This window comes from Ahaetulla prasina, chromosome 6 (genome assembly GCF_028640845.1).
Source record: "Ahaetulla prasina isolate Xishuangbanna chromosome 6, ASM2864084v1, whole genome shotgun sequence".
Classification (NCBI taxonomy): domain Eukaryota; kingdom Metazoa; phylum Chordata; class Lepidosauria; order Squamata; family Colubridae; genus Ahaetulla; species Ahaetulla prasina.
The window spans coordinates 82,146,483-82,164,769 of NC_080544.1; the positions used below are offsets into that span (position 1 = coordinate 82,146,483).

The 18,287-nt window shown below is 41.2% G+C and overlaps 1 protein-coding gene across 3 annotated transcripts in view; it reads right to left on the reverse strand.

Annotated features, from left to right (window-relative positions):
* Nucleotides 1–18,287, reverse strand: part of HLTF (helicase like transcription factor) — a 33,898-nt gene that overhangs the window by 13,623 nt on the left and 1,988 nt on the right. For all 3 annotated transcript variants that reach the window (XM_058187595.1, XM_058187594.1, XM_058187596.1), the window contains 13 exons: nucleotides 16,651–16,843; nucleotides 15,234–15,400; nucleotides 12,137–12,270; nucleotides 11,921–12,018; nucleotides 11,058–11,132; nucleotides 10,524–10,715; nucleotides 10,276–10,368; nucleotides 9,745–9,778; nucleotides 9,420–9,510; nucleotides 7,487–7,563; nucleotides 7,343–7,387; nucleotides 6,442–6,530; nucleotides 32–175 (listed from right to left, as the gene is read on the reverse strand). In XM_058187595.1, the coding sequence (XP_058043578.1) occupies nucleotides 32–175; nucleotides 6,442–6,530; nucleotides 7,343–7,387; nucleotides 7,487–7,563; nucleotides 9,420–9,510; nucleotides 9,745–9,778; nucleotides 10,276–10,368; nucleotides 10,524–10,715; nucleotides 11,058–11,132; nucleotides 11,921–12,018; nucleotides 12,137–12,270; nucleotides 15,234–15,400; nucleotides 16,651–16,843 (1,432 nt within the window). The remainder of the gene's footprint in view (nucleotides 1–31; nucleotides 176–6,441; nucleotides 6,531–7,342; nucleotides 7,388–7,486; nucleotides 7,564–9,419; nucleotides 9,511–9,744; nucleotides 9,779–10,275; nucleotides 10,369–10,523; nucleotides 10,716–11,057; nucleotides 11,133–11,920; nucleotides 12,019–12,136; nucleotides 12,271–15,233; nucleotides 15,401–16,650; nucleotides 16,844–18,287) is intronic.

Below are 18,287 nucleotides of genomic sequence, written 5' to 3' on the forward strand. Positions count from 1 at the left end.
AAAAGCTCTTGGAATTTTTCAGTATACTTACCCCGTAGTCAGTAGCTAAAACATTGTATGTTGTTAAGACAATATCATGTTTGGAAAGTACTGTCAGATCTTTGTTCCGTTCCGAGCCATAGTAAATGTAAGCGTTCAACTGAATATTTGGATCGACATGTTGTTCAAGTTGGTCCTAAAATGAGAATTGACCAAAAAGTACAATTAATTGACTGTGTCATAAATTTTATAGCCTACAAATTCTCTAATCCTTGCTACGTTCAGTTTCCTGGTACCAAAAAAAAAAAAGTTACAAAGAGATAATTATTCACCTAACATGGATTTATTTGCTGTCAGTTATTTTTTCAGTTATGATTCCAAAGGAATGCAATTAGTTTTAATATGTGACATTTGTGATTATCCTCTCCAGCCTTGTACTGAAGAAACTACTTTGGTGAAAACAGAAACTGCATCATCATCTTATCCTGCCTTTTTTATATATAACTCAAAGTTGTTAGGATGCTGAGTCTGACTATTACAGGTCTACAGCTCAGCAGTTTGAGACCTGAGTGAGCTCCCGTCACTTGCTCCTGCCAACCCAGCATTTCAAAATCATGTAAATGCAGGTAGATAAATAGGGCAAATAAGCGTTTGGCAGGTAACAGCATTCTGTTTCACTGTACTCTGTTGCGGTGTGGTGTCATAGAATAGAATAGAATAGAATAATTTAATTTCTATACCGCCCTTCTCCCGACTCAGGGCGGTTTCCAGCCAGGTAAAACACAATAAAACATTCAATATACAGTATACAATATACACCCATTTAAAAAACCTATTCAATTTGGCCCATTAATTAAAATACACATTAAAACCATAAAAACCCAATTAAAATTACTAATAGTTTTATACCAGTCTGCACGGAAGAATAAGTACGTCTTCAGGTCGCGGCAGAAGGTCCGGAGGTCAGGGAGCTGTCAAAGTCCTGGGGGAAGCTCATTCCAGAGGGTAGGTGCCCCCACAGAGAAGGCTCTCCCCCTGGGGGTCGCCAGCCGACATTGTTTGGCTGACGGCACCCTGAGGAGGCCCTCCCTATTGGAGCGCATAGGTCGATGGGAGGCAAACGGTGGCAGCAGGCGGTCCTGTAAATAACCCAGTCCTGAGCCATGGAGCGCTTTAAAGGTGGTAACCAACACCCTGAATTGCACCCAGAAGACCACAGGCAGGCAGTGCAGCTTGCGCAGGAGGGGTATTATATGGGAGCCACGAATAGCTCCCTCTATCACACGCGCAGCCGCATTCTGGACCAGATGGCGCCTCTGGGTGCTCTTCAAGAGAAGCCCCATGTAGAGAGCGTTGCAGTAGTCCAGGCGAGAAGTGACGAGGGCATGAGTGACCGTGCATAATGAATCACGGACTAGAAAGGGGCGCAACTGGCGGACCAGATAAAAAGCTCTCCTGGAGACGGTCATCAGATGTTCTTCAAAAGACAACCATCCATCCAGGAGAACGCCTAAGTTGCGGACCCTCTCCATTGGAGCCAATGACTCGCCCCCAACAGTCAGCAGCAGCTGCAGCTGACTGTACCGGGATGCCGGCATCCACAGCTACTCAGTCTTGGAGGGGTTGAGTTTAAGCCTGTTCTTCCCCATCCAGACCCGCACACGGCCTCGAGACACCGGGACAACACTTTGACAGCTTCGTTGGGGTGGTTAGGAGTGGAAATGTACAGCTGAGTATCATCAGCGTACAGCTGGTACCTCACCCCAAAACCAAGGATGATCTCACCCAGCGGCTTCATATAGATGTTGAACAGGAGAGGCGAGAGAACCGAACCCTGTGGCACCCCACACGAGGAGCCTTGCGGTCGATCTCTGCCCCCCTGCCAACACTGTCTGCGATCGGCCGAAGAGATAGGAGAACCATCGAAAAACGGTGCCCCCCACTTCTAAACTCCCCAACCATTGCAGCAGGATACCATGGTCGATGGTATCAAAAGCAGCTGAGAGATCCAAAAGGACCAGGGCAGAGGAATAACCCGTCCCAAGCCCTCCAGAGATCATCAACCAACGTGACCAAAGCCGTCTCCGTGCTGTACCCAGGCCGGAAGCCAGACTGGAACGGGTCTAGATAGACAGTTTCATCCAGGTACTGGGGTAATTGTCATGCCACCACACTCTCAACAACCTTCGCCACAAAGTGAAGGTTGGAGACAGGACGGTAGTTCTCCAAAACCGCTGGGTCCAGGGAGGGCTTCTTGAGGAGGGGCCTCACCACCGCCTCTTTCAGGGCGGTAGGAACGACACCCTCCATCAAAGAGGCGTTGATAATTCCCTGGAGCCAGCCTTGTGTAACCTCCTGTGTGGCCAGCACAACCAGGAGGGACACGGGTCCAATAAACATGTGGTCACATTCAGCTTTCCCAGCATCCTGTCCATGTCACAGTATCAAACTCATCCCAGATGGTATCACCAAGACTTACCTCCGCCATCTCGCCAGAATCTACCCAATTTTGGTCCAATCCATCCCGAAGCTGAGCGATTTTATCGTGCATAGTGTCCAAAATCCTCAGCACGCCCTTGCAGGGAATCGTTCCGCGCCTCCTGATGCAGGAGGGAGCGGGTCACCCTGAACAGGGCGGCTGGGCTATCTGCCGACGCAATAAGGGTGGAAACGTAATCACGCTTAGCCACCCTTATTGCCACTAGGTAGGTCTGAATATATGACCTAACTAGTGTTCGGTCAGCTTCCAAACCGCTGGCCCTCCATATACTCTCTAGGCATCTTTTCCGGCGCTTCATCTCCCTCAGCTCCTCGAAAACCAAGGAGCCGGTTGAGATCTACGCCGGGTCAGAGGCCGCAAAGGCACGACACGGTCCAAAGCTCCGGCCACGGCCCGTTCCCAGGCCGCGACTAGTTCTTCAGCCGAGCCGTTGGCTAGGTCCTCAGGGAATGGCCCAAGCTCCGTCAGGAACCTCTCCGGGTCCATCAGGCGCCTGGGACAGAACCAACACAGTGGCCCCGTCTCCCTGCGGTGTTGGATGGCGGTCCGAAAGTCCAGACAAAGAAGCGAATGATCTGACCATGACAAAGGTTCAATAACTAAGTCTCCTAATTCCAGATCATTCAGCCACTGTTCTGAGACAAAAATCAGATCCAGTGTGCTTCCCCCGATGTGAGTGGGGCCATTGACTAACTGGGTCAGGTCCATGGCCGTCATGGAGGCCATGAACTCCCAAGCTGCCGTTGATGCTTCACCAGTCGACGGCAGGTTGAAATCCCCCATGACTATAAGTCTGGGGGTATCAACCGCCATCCTGGTTATCACATCTAACAGCTCGGGCAGGGCTGCTGTCACGCAGCAAGGAGCCAGGTACGTAATCAGCAAGCCCACCTGCATCCTCTGACCCCACTTCACATAAAGGGATTCACAACCAGCTATCTGTGGTACAGCGGCCTCCTTCGGCTATCGATTCTCCTTAATAACAACCGCCACCCCCCCACCCCTACCTTGGGCCCTCAGCTGATGAAATGCTCGGAAACCCGGTGGGCACATTTCCACAAAGGGCACCCCCCCTTCAGTGCCCAACCAGGGGTCCGAAATGCCCATAAGATCCGTGGGGCCCCCCTGTATAAGGTCACAAATCAGGGGGGCTTTATTCACCACGGACCTTGCATTACATAACATCAGCCGAAGGTCCAAGCTCTGAGGATTCCAGCCACTCGGGGAACGAGAGAAGTCTGAGGGACCGGAGCGCGCGATCGCTCTTAGACAGCGAGCGCGCACCCCCCGAACATGATGCGGCCCCCTGCTTCCCCCGTATCTGCCCCTCCCACTTACCGTGCCAATGGAACAACCCTCATGGACATTGAATCGAGCCTCCCCCTTCACCTCTGAACCTGCTGTAGTTATGCCGCGAGCCTTCGCAAGAACTGGCCCTCTCCCCGACGGGTTTCCCCCCAACACCCGTCCTTACCCTCCCTCCCCTTAAAAACCCTTTATTTAAAAAACCCCGAAGGTTCTTCTTGGCCGCATGCCACCTCTCGGGATTCCAAAATCCATCATTGAGGTAGGCCTTCGATAGTGTGGAGGGCCACTCCTGCGAGAAGGAGGAATCTTGCAGGCCAAGGAGTTCCACTGGAGTATCTCATGAGTAAGCAGATTGGCAAATGAGTTTATCCCGGACCGACGAATGATGTTATTATAGCAGTCTAGTTGGAACCGGGACTGGGTAACATAAGACCAGTTTGAAGACGAAGACAGGATGGCAGTTCCTCTTTGGTAGGCCCCCTCTCAGGCCGTTGGAAAATGTCGCCGCCGCCGATGTTCTCACCCCCTCACTCCACTCAACCCACAACAAGGAAGGGGGGGGGGGAGTCAGGGTCAGGCTGGCCCAGGGCAACAACCAAACCCTGCCCGGGCCCCGCCAGTTCTCCACCAACAATCCTGACATGGCAGCCCCGACCGCCTAAGCCCCCATTCAAACTCCAAAGGGGGAAAGAGAAGCCTCCATGACCGAGCGACACCACCCTTAGTCACCAGGTACCACCGCCCAGCCTCCATGAGGATCGCCATCCCCGTCATCCTCATAGCCTGGTCTGACAACCCAGGCCTCTGGCGGGTCCAAGAGGGTCCAAGGAAAAACCCAAGGAGGAGGGAAGAAGAGGAAGAAGCCGCCGCCGCCGAAGAAGCTCCGCCACTGCCGCCATCATCAAAGACGGCGCCACGGCCACCGTCGCCACCGCAGCTGCAGCTGCGACAACCCCCCCAAGCCTCCACAGCTCCACGGGAGGACCACGCAGGGGACCACCGCTTCCGCCGCCGCCGCCCCCTCCATGAAGAACCATGCAGGGGTGATGTCCTCGCCGCCGCCGTCAGCAAAATGCCGTCGCTGCCGCCGCAGCCAAAGGTCGAAACGCCGCCGCGCCCTCCGCCTCGACATGGCTGCTGCCGCTTACCGCCGCTCTCCCCCTGGCCCCGTTCTCACCAACCGCGGACATCCAGAGGGTAAAAAACCCCTCTCGCGACTGACGAAAAGGCCCTCCAGCTGGACCGGAGGACGAGGGCGGCTAAGTCGGCCGCCCTGCTTTTCCACCGGCTAGGATGCCTCTGCCATGCCTCTCCGAGTTTTCACCGTGGCGCCACCTTGGGCATGCGCAGAAGAAGAAAAAAAAAATGTCAGCCACATGACTGTGGAAACATCCCCAGACAATGCTGGCTATTCAGCTTAAGAAATGGAGATGAGCACCATCCTCTAAAGTCAGTCACAACTAGTAGGATAAAACCCGCAGGGAAACCAAGGTGGCAAACATACCGAATACTAGTTTCTCCACAACAATTGCATGAACTGAGTTGTAATGTGAGAAAATGACCTGCTCAAAGTTACCCAGGGGGCTTTCATGCCTATAAAAGGCCTACAATTCACAATTTCCTGGTTTCTAGGCCAGCACCTTAACCACTACACCGAATTAGATAGCACATGGGGGGGGAGTGCAATAAGTCCTCTGGCATAGTACCATGTGGTTAGCCTTGTCTGGACTTGGAAACTAAGCATAGTTAGGCTAATTATTTCTTAAATAAGACAGCACCAGAGAATTCCAGAGTCATGGAATTAGTATTTAGGAAGCTAAATACTTCCCAAAGATGGGAAACCATTTCTATACCACTTAAGATGTCAATGTCTATAGAGATTCTCAGTCATCCAGGTCATGATTGTCCCAAAGGTGCTTTTTAAAGAGGCAACTGGACTTCTTGGTTTTTCTTTGAAGATGTTTCACTTCTCATCCAAGAAGCTTCTTGGACAAGCAAAACATCTTTAAAGAAAAAGCAGAAAGTTAAGATATCAATGTAGTTACTAGGAATCATTCTTGTTTGAACACAATATTTACCTTTTTAATTAAAAAAATACGTGAACTTAATAAAATAATGATAGTTGTAACTCAGGTATTCCCACACTAATGTCTCCTCCTGCACCATTTTGAACCTCTTCATCAAATATGTGAATATGAGCTATTCATCTTTCCAATAATTTATCCACTGGTTGGGGTTGTTAACAGAAGTGCTTAAAAAGACTGTATATCAATTTATAACAGAATAAATTGTTACCCAACAGCCAGATGCTGATATATGAGTGTGTATACTCTGATCATTATTTTACTCGGTCTCTACTTTTTGCACTAGCAGAAGGACCTTTTATGAAGCTAAAAGTTCTTTTTTCATTGACTTCTGCTAACCACCACAACCCTCCATTCTTCCCAAAAATTTGCTCCAAGAACTAGTATAACTTATGGTACAACACAAGAGGCTGTAATACATTCATTATCTTGTCAAAGCAATATTCAGTTTTAAAAAGAATTTAAAGAAAAAAACAGTGTTTTACTTAATTCAATGTAGAAAAATCCTCCATTTAAGAGTTGCAATCTATAATCATTAGGAAATACAAACTATGTAAACTATAAACGTACAATCCAGTTACTTAGGACAGATAGAGGACAAATGATCAGCGTTCCTCTATTATCAACTTCATTTTTCTTTGGTTGTACAGGAACATCATCTTGGAGAGAAGGAAAACACACAATTACCAAATTGAATATGCTATGGTACTTACAGTATATATAGTCCATTTAGTGTTATTTGGTTAAAGAATAACTACATACTAGTTAGAAAATATTCCTACTCCAATAATATAATCTACAATTCTATTGATACCTCTTTTACTACCTACCCAGTGATTCTTAATACAAAATGCAGCTATTCATTCTGCACTATACACTTAACTGCTAATTTAGTTTTTATACTTGAATAACTTTTTGCTTAGTCTTCAACAAAAAAAATGTCAAGATAATGTAAATTTAAAATCAAAGATTTAAATGCCTTTTATTTACATCATTTATATAGACAGCTTTGATATAACATGCGTATCTCGATTTATACATTGCACTAAGCTATGATTTTCTTTTTATCATAGTTGATGAAAAAGTTAAAATAGTTAACACACACAATAGATCCATCCATGATTCAGGCTAACAATCAATTAGTTATTGTTATGGGTATCCCAGTTGGATCCTTATCCCCAAGCAATGAGGCCCCCAAATCACTGTGTAGACGATGGGAAGAAGGCAAAGGACATCTTGTAAATTTTTCTAAAAGCAGTCAGATAAAGGAGTACAAATGAAAAAGAAAAGAATCTAAACTGTGGTTAACTCTTTGACTGAGCATGCAGAATCACAGCTGAAGTAAAAAAGAAACTTGTTCTAGCTAGTCAGTAAACAATAGTCAGTAAAGTTTTAAAAAGTATCTTACTATTACCAGATGGTTTTCCTAAGGAATTAAGAGAGAAGAAATAGAACGGTCAAGTATCATTACCTAGTTTTCTTTTCCTTGCTCTTGATTTTGGTTTTTTTCCTTTAACTGGAAAACAAAACATATTATCATAATAACTAAAATTCGAAAGATACTATGAAATCAAAAATAACTATTACTATTGAATCAAAAATAACTGTAACTCACTTTTTATTTGTTTTGCAACTTCCAGGTCAGGTTCTGTGTCACTGCTTATTGTGCACTTTGATTTCTTGCCCATAACTCTAAAGCACCGAAAGTGAAGGGGAAAGAGGGGACAAAAATAATATTCTATATGTTCATATCCAATTGTTTTAAGCTAGCAATTTTACTTGTTCAACCTATAAAGGTGGTTAATGGCCTAAAGGAGACCCATCTGAGAAGTTAAAAAATTGTATGGATGGATAAAATAAAGCAGGGTTGACTACAACCATCTTGCCAGTCACTCTTTGGGCTAAGAATCGAGATAGTTGATAGTTGTACAACTATTCCCCAAAATTGGACATTCTCCACACACCCATTTTACAACAAAAAATAGTCTCTGTAGTATGTGGCTGCGAGATATTGCTGAAATCTAAACTTCAGTAGTTTCCATAGTATAAAACAATGAAAAGGATATTGTGAGCTGCAATTCACCAATAAGTAGAAGGCAACAAGTTGCCCAGACTAACTTATTTTAAGTACAAGCCACGGCCAAAACAAATCACAATATGTAGGAATCATTAGATATGTCTGTACTATACACTTAGCATGATTACTCATGGCTTACTCCAATAATTCAATTTCCTGGATTAACATATCACACTGAACCATACCACTAATCATATAGGTCAGATTTGAAGATTATATATTTGTTGTTTCAGAGTCATGAAATAGTCAACTATTTTTGTGTGTATATCTGAGAAAGAGATAATCCACAAGTAATTTTTATTGGGAAAAGAAAACTTAAGTGCTAAGGAATTCTTCAAAATTTCAAACATAAACAGTGTGAGGATATCTGGCACAATTGCAGCATTTGCCCTCTGGAATAGCATTCTTCAAGATATAGAAGGGCTGTATAGCTCCCACCTTTTAAATATTCCACAAGTCTCTCAATACTTTGCTGTTCCCAGATTAGAGTATTTATGGAGCCTGACAATTTTTTTCTGGATTTTATCTATGTGGTTTTATTCAGACAGTATCCTTTTTAAATTTTGCATTCTTTAAAACATTGTAAGTCGCCCAGGGTGTTGGAGTCAGGCAGTTTAAAAATCCAATATATTAAATACATAAAGGAGCACATAAGTATTTTAAGTTAAGAAATGAGAGGAAAATATAAAAGAATAATTTTCATTGAATTCTAATTTAAAAAATAAATATTTGTCCTGGATACCATATTTTTAAGATAAAAACTTCATTTCAGTTAATAAACATCTAAACACCTTCCTAAATATGTATCAGGTTATTATGCTGATACTTTGTATTACATACAAAGGGCAAACTTATAAGTAGTCCTTGATGTATAACCACAATTGAGTCCAAAATTTACATTGCTAACTGAGATTTGTTCAGTGAAGAATACTGCCCAATTTTACACCCTTTCTTGCCATAGTTAAGTGAATCACTGCAGTTTTTAAGATAGTAAAACAGCTGTTAAATGAATCTGGCTTCCTTAATGTCTTTGCTTGTCAAAAAGCGAAAAGGTGATCACATGATCCCAGGACGCTGAAACTCATATAAGCCACGAGCACAAATTTTGATCACATTACCATGAGGATGCTATAATGGTCATAAGTGTGAACAATTGTCATTTTTTTCAGTACCACTGTAATTTTGAACTGTCACTAAATAAATTAAGTCAAATACTACCTGTATTACTTCTTTTAACTCTGAACAAGCTAGAGAGCATTTTTTTTACTATGAATTTGTTTCATTTTGTGAAATAAAGATATTTACCATAACAAAAAACCATAGGATTATATAAGAAATACAACATGTATTGTTCAAAATTATTTTAAAGAAATGTGTGGGGTTTGCATGGACCACAATGCCATTCATTAGCTCAATTTTTTCTATGTTTCAAAGCATGCACATTCCTTAATAGAAAGGAAAAAAATTCTACCTTTTTGGATAAGATCTAGAAGACTGTGAGGGAAAAGAGTCACTTTCCTCTTTTGAATTGGAAGCATTCAGCTGCAAGTCACTATTTGGTGCTTATGAGAAAATTTTAAAAAAGGGTTTTGTTTTAGAAGTAAAGTTATTGGAAAACAACAAACACATTTAATGTAAAGAATTTTTCTAATTCATTTTAAAGAATTCAATCCAGACTAGGGAATGCTTCAATCTCACTGACTTTAATTTACATATTGTCACATGAATCTGAGGCAGATCTGAAATAAATGTTCTCAAATCAGTATATATTACAAATATATAGTATTACAAATCACCTTGTAAGTTGTCTTGTGTAGTAGGAATACATTTCTAAAAGGTAAAACAGAAGCAAAAATTGTCATAAAAACAGTTAATATATCTTAAATTCTACATATAATTACTAGTTATTTTTAAAAATACATGAAATGTATTTTAAAACAGGTAGCACGAAGCATAAAAGCTTCATAGAGTATAACTTCTCTCAACCTGGGCAGAAGAGATTTGTATCTATGACAATGCCTCACACCAAAAATCTGCCAAATATTTTGCTAACAAAAATATTATTTCTATGCCGATTTATTTCAGTGATACCTGGTAATTTTTTATGGTTTAAAATGTCAGCCACAAAACATTAAGGGGAAATTACAAAAAAAAAAGTCCAAATAGCTCACAGGTCAAATAAACTATATTTATATTGGCAAATCTTGTTACTAAAAATGAAAAATACCTCACATTTGATGTCAGAATATTATTGTTTCTCTTGCTTTGAATATTTGGATTATTTTGACTTAAATTATTAACAGAATGATAGACAATAAATATCTTACCTCTTCCATTCGATCAATTTTCTTTTCAAGAGGAAGAGGCTTCCCATTATGGAAGTTGGTAAGGATTACTGCAATCATAGTAAGTGTTTTGCCCTAAAATACATTAAACAATTAAGTTAGCTTTTTTTCCCCATAGAAGCAGAGTTGGAATCAGGTTTTCAGGTCTCTGAGTCCAACCCATGTACAGCTAAGAATCCAAATTAAAGTATTGACAGATAACTAGTCACATCTTCATGCAAAATAGTTACCAGTCCCATATCATCTGCCAATATTCCCCCAAGCACATTTTCTGGTCTATTTCTTTCAGCAAAATGTATAATTGTATTGTAGAAGAAGTTATCTCGCTCTTCCCAAAACGGAGGAAGATCGTTATTGTTCTCTCGCAAAATCATCCAAGCTAAAGCTTGCTTCTGGTGTGGCAGTAAAGGAGTCAAAACAGCCTAGAAAACAAAGATTCCATTTTAAATATTTCTTCAAAGAAAAAGCTACAACTTGCAGCTGTTCATTTTTCATTTTTACTTTCTACTTTTTCATCTGACTTACTCATTTACAATTAATTAATTACTGATTTCATTCACTGGTAACAAGGTAATGGGCCAGCCACTTCTCTCAGCCATAGGAAGAAAGCAGTAGCAAATCATCTCCAAAAATCTTGTCAAGAAAACAGCAGGCACTCATCTAGGCTGTTGCTAACAGTCAAAACTAACCAAAAGGCACCCCCTTTCCCCAAAGTGATGTATTCAATACAGCAATAACCACTGTCACTTATTCAAATTACATACCTTTGCTGCTTCCATTTCACAGGTCTTATCTTCTTCTTTCAGGTCTTCAAAAAGTTTGTCAAATTCGGTTTTAAGCTACAATGTAGGATAATATACGAATAGCCTTATAATATCTAGTTTATATTATTACTTCACACAATAAAATGCTCTCATCAAACACATTTTTCAACATTTTTATATTTTAAAGAAGCGTTTAAACTGCAAATTAACAGGTTTATATTACACACTGCTTTTTTCACTTTACATGGTAAAGTGAGACTGAGGTAAGGAAAATAATACATTAAAATTGTAAGTTAAAGTAAAAATGGGCAGCTTTATCATACTAGAAAATGTGTAATTTCAAATCTACAGAGGAAATTTTTCCAGGCCAAAGGCAAGATGGGCAGACACAAACATTATTAGGGGTCACAATGTTCCTTATCAGAACAGAGAAAACCCTACCATCCTCAACCTAACTCTATTCACTTGCTGACTGACATTGTTTTCTTCAGATAGAGACAGAGCAATGTGGTGTGATCATTCCATGCCTTCCATTGGTCAAAGAAAGAAAGGGAAATGATATGGCAGCCAACAGACTTAACATCCCCTGTCCTACTTCTTCTAGCACACACTATAAAGCCACCCACACAGTAACTCAAGAGTTGCTTGGCTCCAAGACTGTGATGGTGCAATGGTTAGAATGCAGTCAATGCAAGCTTGACTCAGCCTTCCATCCTTCTGGGGACGATGAGAACTCAAATTGTAAGAGACAATATGCTGACTCTGTAAACCGCTTAGAGACTGCTGTAAAGCACTATAAAGAGGCATATAACTCTAAGTGCTATCGCTATTACTATTCTTATAACAAGCATGAGTAGTGATACCTGTTCAGTTGTCATTTGGATAGCACCATGGCTTGGAGCATTGTAACGTGTTCTACCTCTGCCAGATGTCCTGTCAGTCTCAAAACCAAACCCTGAAACTAAATGCCATTGAAATATGAGAACTAGTAAATGATTGGATGTTAATATTGAGCTTTTTTTATTTACATGAGAAAGTCCTTCATATCTTGATTGATGATAACTTAAGTTTTAACTTACATTTTCCTGGAGGTGCTAACTTTAATCCATGCATTTTTAGTCTTTCTAGAAGCACTGGTTTATTCTCTTCTTTTCCCCATAAGCTCAACTGCACTGGCATAGTGAAAACATTACCTGCTCCACGAGGAACAACCCTAAGAGAAAAAAAATAGCAATGATATTATATTACATGTTTGTCTTTCCCTTTGTAGAAAGAGCTCAGGGAAACATATATTAGGACTGTGCTAATCATTCAAAGGAGGTGCATTAAGTATGTGGGAGCACTTGCAAAACTTATTAAACTGGTAAAGCAGCATATTAACACTTCTTTCAAAAGGGTTTATAAAGCTCTAGAAAACATATTTATCCTCCCTTATGCTCCTCTTTTATTATTTCAAGCATAATGGAACAGGTTGAGAAATAGTGACTTGCACAATGTTATACAAGCTTAATTACCATCTAGCTATTGGAATCCAGATTATGCCATTGATATTTAAGACTGCTCACCCAAAATAAATATTATACAATTCCAGCAAATATTTCCTGGATAGTGTAAAAAAAACCCAGTAATAATGAAAAAGGAATTAGCAGATAAAGGGAAAAATTAATATTACAAAAATTTATTTTTAAAAAAAATAACTTCCATGCAAAATGGAAAAATTGAGGAGTATTATATACATCACCTGAACAAAATGATACACTAATAAACAAATTTAATTACAACAGAACTATATTTCTATACAACTTAAAGTACTCAACTTATACCTTCAGAAGAACGGAAAAGTCAGTGACCAAAATAATGAAATGCAAAAATCAACAAATGACAGCAGAAACAATGGAAATAAATCTTGCTTTTAATCACTAAAATTAATTCTGCAATGTTTAATAGAGAACTTACAAAGTATTTTATATAAAATCAAAACGTTATTGATATAACATTTTATTATGCCACATGATCACATTTTATATGTACATCATATGAACACACACATAACAAATATGTACAAAATGATGCTATAAAAACCAACAGCTAGCATGTCTCAAAGGTGGTTTTTCAAAAGGAACTGAACTATTTTTTTCCTTGAGGAAGAAGATGTTCTGAGAAGAATCTTAAGCAGTTCTGAGAGGAGAGTGGGGATGGAAGGATTATATTTCTTTACAGTCACCTGATCTTTAGCATTCTTTGAGAGCCATTGAGGCCACTTGAGGGTTTGTTTATCTGTGTCCTCAGGGTCACCCAAATCTGAATGCAAATGGGTGTGGAATCTTCTTGGAATTGCTGAAAGGATGGAGATGGTGATGGATGGATGGAATTGGAGATGGATGGGTGGTATGAGTATTGTATCCCTCCCCCACTATTTATCTCCTGCCTACAACACAATCCTTGTAGCAGTTCCAAGAAGATTCCACACCTATTTGGACTCAGATTCAGGTGACCTTGAGAATACAGATAAACCCTCAAGGGCTCTTAGACAGAATGCTAACAACCAGATGAATGCAGACCAAATGACTGCAAATAAATATAATCCTTCCATCCACCACCACCACCATCCATCCAGTTAGAATGGACAGGGGGGCAGAGATCGACCGCGAGGCACCTCACTTGTGGGGTGCCGCAGGGGTCGATTCTCTCGCCCCTCCTGTTCAACATCTATATGAAGCCATTGGGTGAGGTCATCAGTGGTTTTGGGGTGAGTTATCATCTGTACGCTGATGATACCCAGCTGTACTTTTCCACCCCAGGCCACCCCAGCGAAGCTGTCGAAGTGCTGTCCCGTTGTCTGGAGGCCGTACGGGTCTGGATGGGGAGAAACAGACTCAGACTCAATCCATCCAAGACAGAGTGGCTGTGGATGCCGGCATCTCGGTACAGTCAGCTGCAACCGCAGCTGACTGTTGGGGGCGAGTCACTGGCCCCGACGGAAAGGGTGCGCAACTTGGACGTTCTCCTGGATGGACGGCTGTCGTTTGAAGACCATGTGGCGGCCGTCTGCAGGAGAGCTTTTTACCAGGTCCGCCTGGTCCGCCAGTTGCGCCCCTTTCTTGACCGGGATGCCTTATGCACGGTCACTCATGCTCTCGTCACTTCTCGCCTGGATTATTGCAATGCTCTCTACATGGGGCTACCCCTGAGGTGCACTCGGAGACTTCAGCTAGTCCAGAATGCAGCTGCGCGGGTGATTGAGGGAGCACCACGTTGCTCCCGGGTAACACCACTCCTGCACAGTCTGCACTGGCTACCTGTGGTCTTCCGGGTGCGCTTCAAGGTTTTGGTTACCACCTTCAAAGCGCTCCATGGCTTAGGGCCCGGGTACTTACGGGACCGCCTGCTGTTACCACATGCCTCCCACCGACCCGTGCACTCTCACAGAGAGGGTCTTTTCAGGGTGCCATCCGCCAAGCAATGTCGGCTGGCGGCCCCCAGGGGAAGGGCCTTCTCTGTGGGAGCACCTACTTTCTGGAACGAACTTCCCCCCAGTTTACGCCAATTGCCTGACCTTCGGACCTTTCGCCGGGAACTGAAAACTTATTTATTTATCCAAGCGGGACTGGCCTGATTTTTAAATGCTAAATTTTTAAATTTTTTAAATTTTAAATTTTAACTGTATTTTATTGGGTATTTTATATGGTCAATTGGACGGTTTTAATTTTGGCCTTTATGGAATAAGTTTTTTAATTGTTATTTTAGTGTGTATATAAATTGTTTTAATGCAGGCTGTACACCGCCCTGAGTCCTTCGGGAGAAGGGCGGTATAAAAGTTTAATTAAATAAATAAATAAATGAAGCTTCTTAGAGAAGTGAAATGTGTCATCTTCCTTAAGGAAAAAACATAGCCTAATTGCCTTTTGAAAAAGCACTTTTGATATAACCATGACCTGAATTATTGAGAATCTCCACTGACAACAGATAGCATAAACTGGAATTTTACTCTTCATTTAGAAACTACGCTAAATATAAATATCTATGTTTAAACTAGTAATTAGCTTAAAGGTGCAATAAGAAGGCTCCCACTGCTGAAACAATAACTTTTCTGTTTTCCCATGTTTAATTAGTCAATTGCTGATCAAAAGCATTATTTTATTTTGGGGAAAAATAGTATTCAAAATGAATTCTTACCCTTCCACTACTGCCAATTTGTTGTCCATGATATAAGCCAAGCAAGCTGCCAGTTCTTTTTTTATATGGCCTACTTGATCACCATTTACATTGTTTACTTTTACAGCATTCTTATCAAATGGATTATTAGGTTCTCGCTGGAGAGCCACCATTTCACCATCATTGACCTGTAAAATTAACATCTGTAATTAAACCAGTCACAAAGGCTATTCTTAAACATGTTTAACCAAAACAGTTTTATCTTTAAATAGATTCTATCCAAAAGACCCTACTCTTAGCTATTCTTTGCCATCCAATCTAATTTGTGGGATCACAAACTGGACCTTGCAAGCTTATCTTACTTCATGGGATTAGTGGTACTGGGGAAGCAGTGCTTAATTACTTAGGCTTTGTAGATTACTGTTAACATTTGAACTGATAGCTGGTTTTCTTGATATTAAAATGGGAATAATCTGAACATTTTTTCAAACAATTACTGATAAGCACACAAATTTTGGTTCACTTATAACATTAAGCTTAATCACTATCTAATCACTATAGCATACTATAAATTACAAGTCATATTTACTGGTTTCATACAACACATTAAATCCAAATTAAACACCCTATACCAGGGGTGTCAAACTCATGGCCCGTGGGCTGGATAAGTCACGTGCTGGCCACGCCCATCCTATTTAGCGAAGGGGAAGAAGTTAAGATAAGTCAAGTTTGACATCCCTGCTCTACACCATGTAGTGGTAATACAGAAGACAATTATTACTGTAAGGAGTTAGTGACATTTTTCTCCTCCACATTAAAAAAAAGTCTAAGTTTAGAGCTCATTTTGAGCTAGCCTGCTTGTTTTTCACTCTTGCTTGCTGAACAAAGGAGAAGGGGAGGTGGGAGGGAAAGGAAACCTTCACATAACTTCAAAGATTTTCCTGCCATGAAACTCTCAGACTTGATTCTCACCCCAGTCATATGCTAGTCAGGTCAAGTCTTAACAATCTCCTAACCATAGCAGGGCCACGAAATCATGATGTTTGGTTTGATAAAAACTGTGGGGTTGTTGCTGTTTGTTGGCAGCTTCTGCAGGGGACCCAGTGAGCATTTGGTGATGTGGAAAGTAGCTTCCCATCGGGTATCCCTGCTGCTATTATTAAGGAGCTCCTGGAAGCCTTGGTGTCATCTTTACTTTGCATGTATACTATTCATGATATGCTTTTAGCCAACAATCAAGCTTAAAATCCCTTCATTTATTGAACTGCTCATTGTCTCTGAATCCAAAAGAATGAATTGTCTGGGCACCTGATCACTGCCCTGACACTTGGCAAAACACACCATAGTTTTGTCTGGTTCATGACCAGATCCAGTGTTTCAAGATATTAATTTTAAAAAACAGGGATCATATCACCAGTTTTCATCATTCTGAACTTACCACACCAGTATAATATCGTAAACCAACCACAGTTCCTCGCAAAGTTCCAAATAACACCGCTGAATCTATATCTTCATCAATCCCTGAAGTAACAATTCCCATAATATCTTCTAAGGCGGGATAAAATTCACGAGTAAAAACATTGTAATGCCTGTCTCCATACAAAGCAGGATCCAATTCCCATGAGAAGTCTCTAAAAAAAAAGTGGGGGGGGGGGCAGAGGAGTTAAAGCAATTTTTATGTAGGAAGTTATTTTAGGTCAGGGTGTCAAACTGAATTTCTTTGAGGGCTGGATCAGCATTGTAGTTCTCCGTGGGCCAGCAGGGAGGGGTGGAGATGGGATGGACACCTCCTGCAGCACTTTGCTGGCAAAAAATGGTCCATGTGGAGGCCCCACGAGGCCCGTTTTCGGATGGAAGAGGCACCATCATATTTCCAAGATCAGCCCTGTGGGCCAGATTTAACCACTCCTGTTTTAGGTCTTCAAGGTTTGAATTTGAGAACTTTTTAAAAACAAACACAATTACTTGACTAATTTATTTCAAGCAGTCCATTACCAAGCCACCCCCCCCCAGTTAAACATTCTCGTTAGTAGATAATTAAATTAGTAATTAGATTTATTTTTCTCCAAGCACCTTACCTTTTTTTAAATAGGAAATTAAAGTTAGGCGACATCACTACTTGGATGGGAGACCACCAGGGATTTCCAGGCAAAAAGATGGGTGCGTATGTATGTGCATGTGTGGAATAGCTTAGTCTAGGATGTCTTGTCTAAGATAGTTATACCATTTCTAATTTTCATGTCTGACCCAATTTTATGACCTTGTTTGCAGTGGGCATTAAATGGTCAATGCGGTAATTAAATGCCATAGTCATTGACAAAATTAATCGTTCACTATGGGAATAGTTTTGCCAAAAACTAGAAGTAAATGGTTTATGGCAAAACTATCATTTAAAACTCCATCATGTGTCTGCAATATGCTGCAAACAGCCATAAATGCAGCCCAGCTGCTGAATGCCCAAAGAATGATCATGTGACTGGAGGGAGGCATGAATGTTGGAACATGAATTCGTATCATAAACACCCCAAGGGAGATATCTACCTGTAGAACTGTTGCTGCTGTGAACATCCTAAACAAACCAAAATCCCAAAAAACCTCCCACCACACTAGGGAATTCTGCAAGCTTGCCATTCAGACAAATCAGCCATCAACACATAGAAATAAACCAAATTTACACACCATTCAAGACATAATAAAAAGATAATAGAATAGAATAGAATTTTATTGGCCAAGTGTGATTGGACACACAAGGAATTTGTCTTGGTGCATATGCTCTCAGTGTACATTCTATTCTATTCTATTCTATTCTATTCTATTCTATTCTAATAAAAAGATAAGGAAACAAAAAGACCAGACTACATGCTCTGCAGCAGTCAACTCAACATCCAGGTAAGTAGAGATTAATACAAACGATCAAGAAGAAAACAATGCCCTAATCTAGGAATTATCAAAAAGAAAACCACATCCATACCAATACTAATAGCAGAAACTATTACATACATTATATATAAACCCCACATTCACTAGCACTGTTATGGAGTTCGGTAACTTTCTCTCTTTTCGCTGTATACCAAA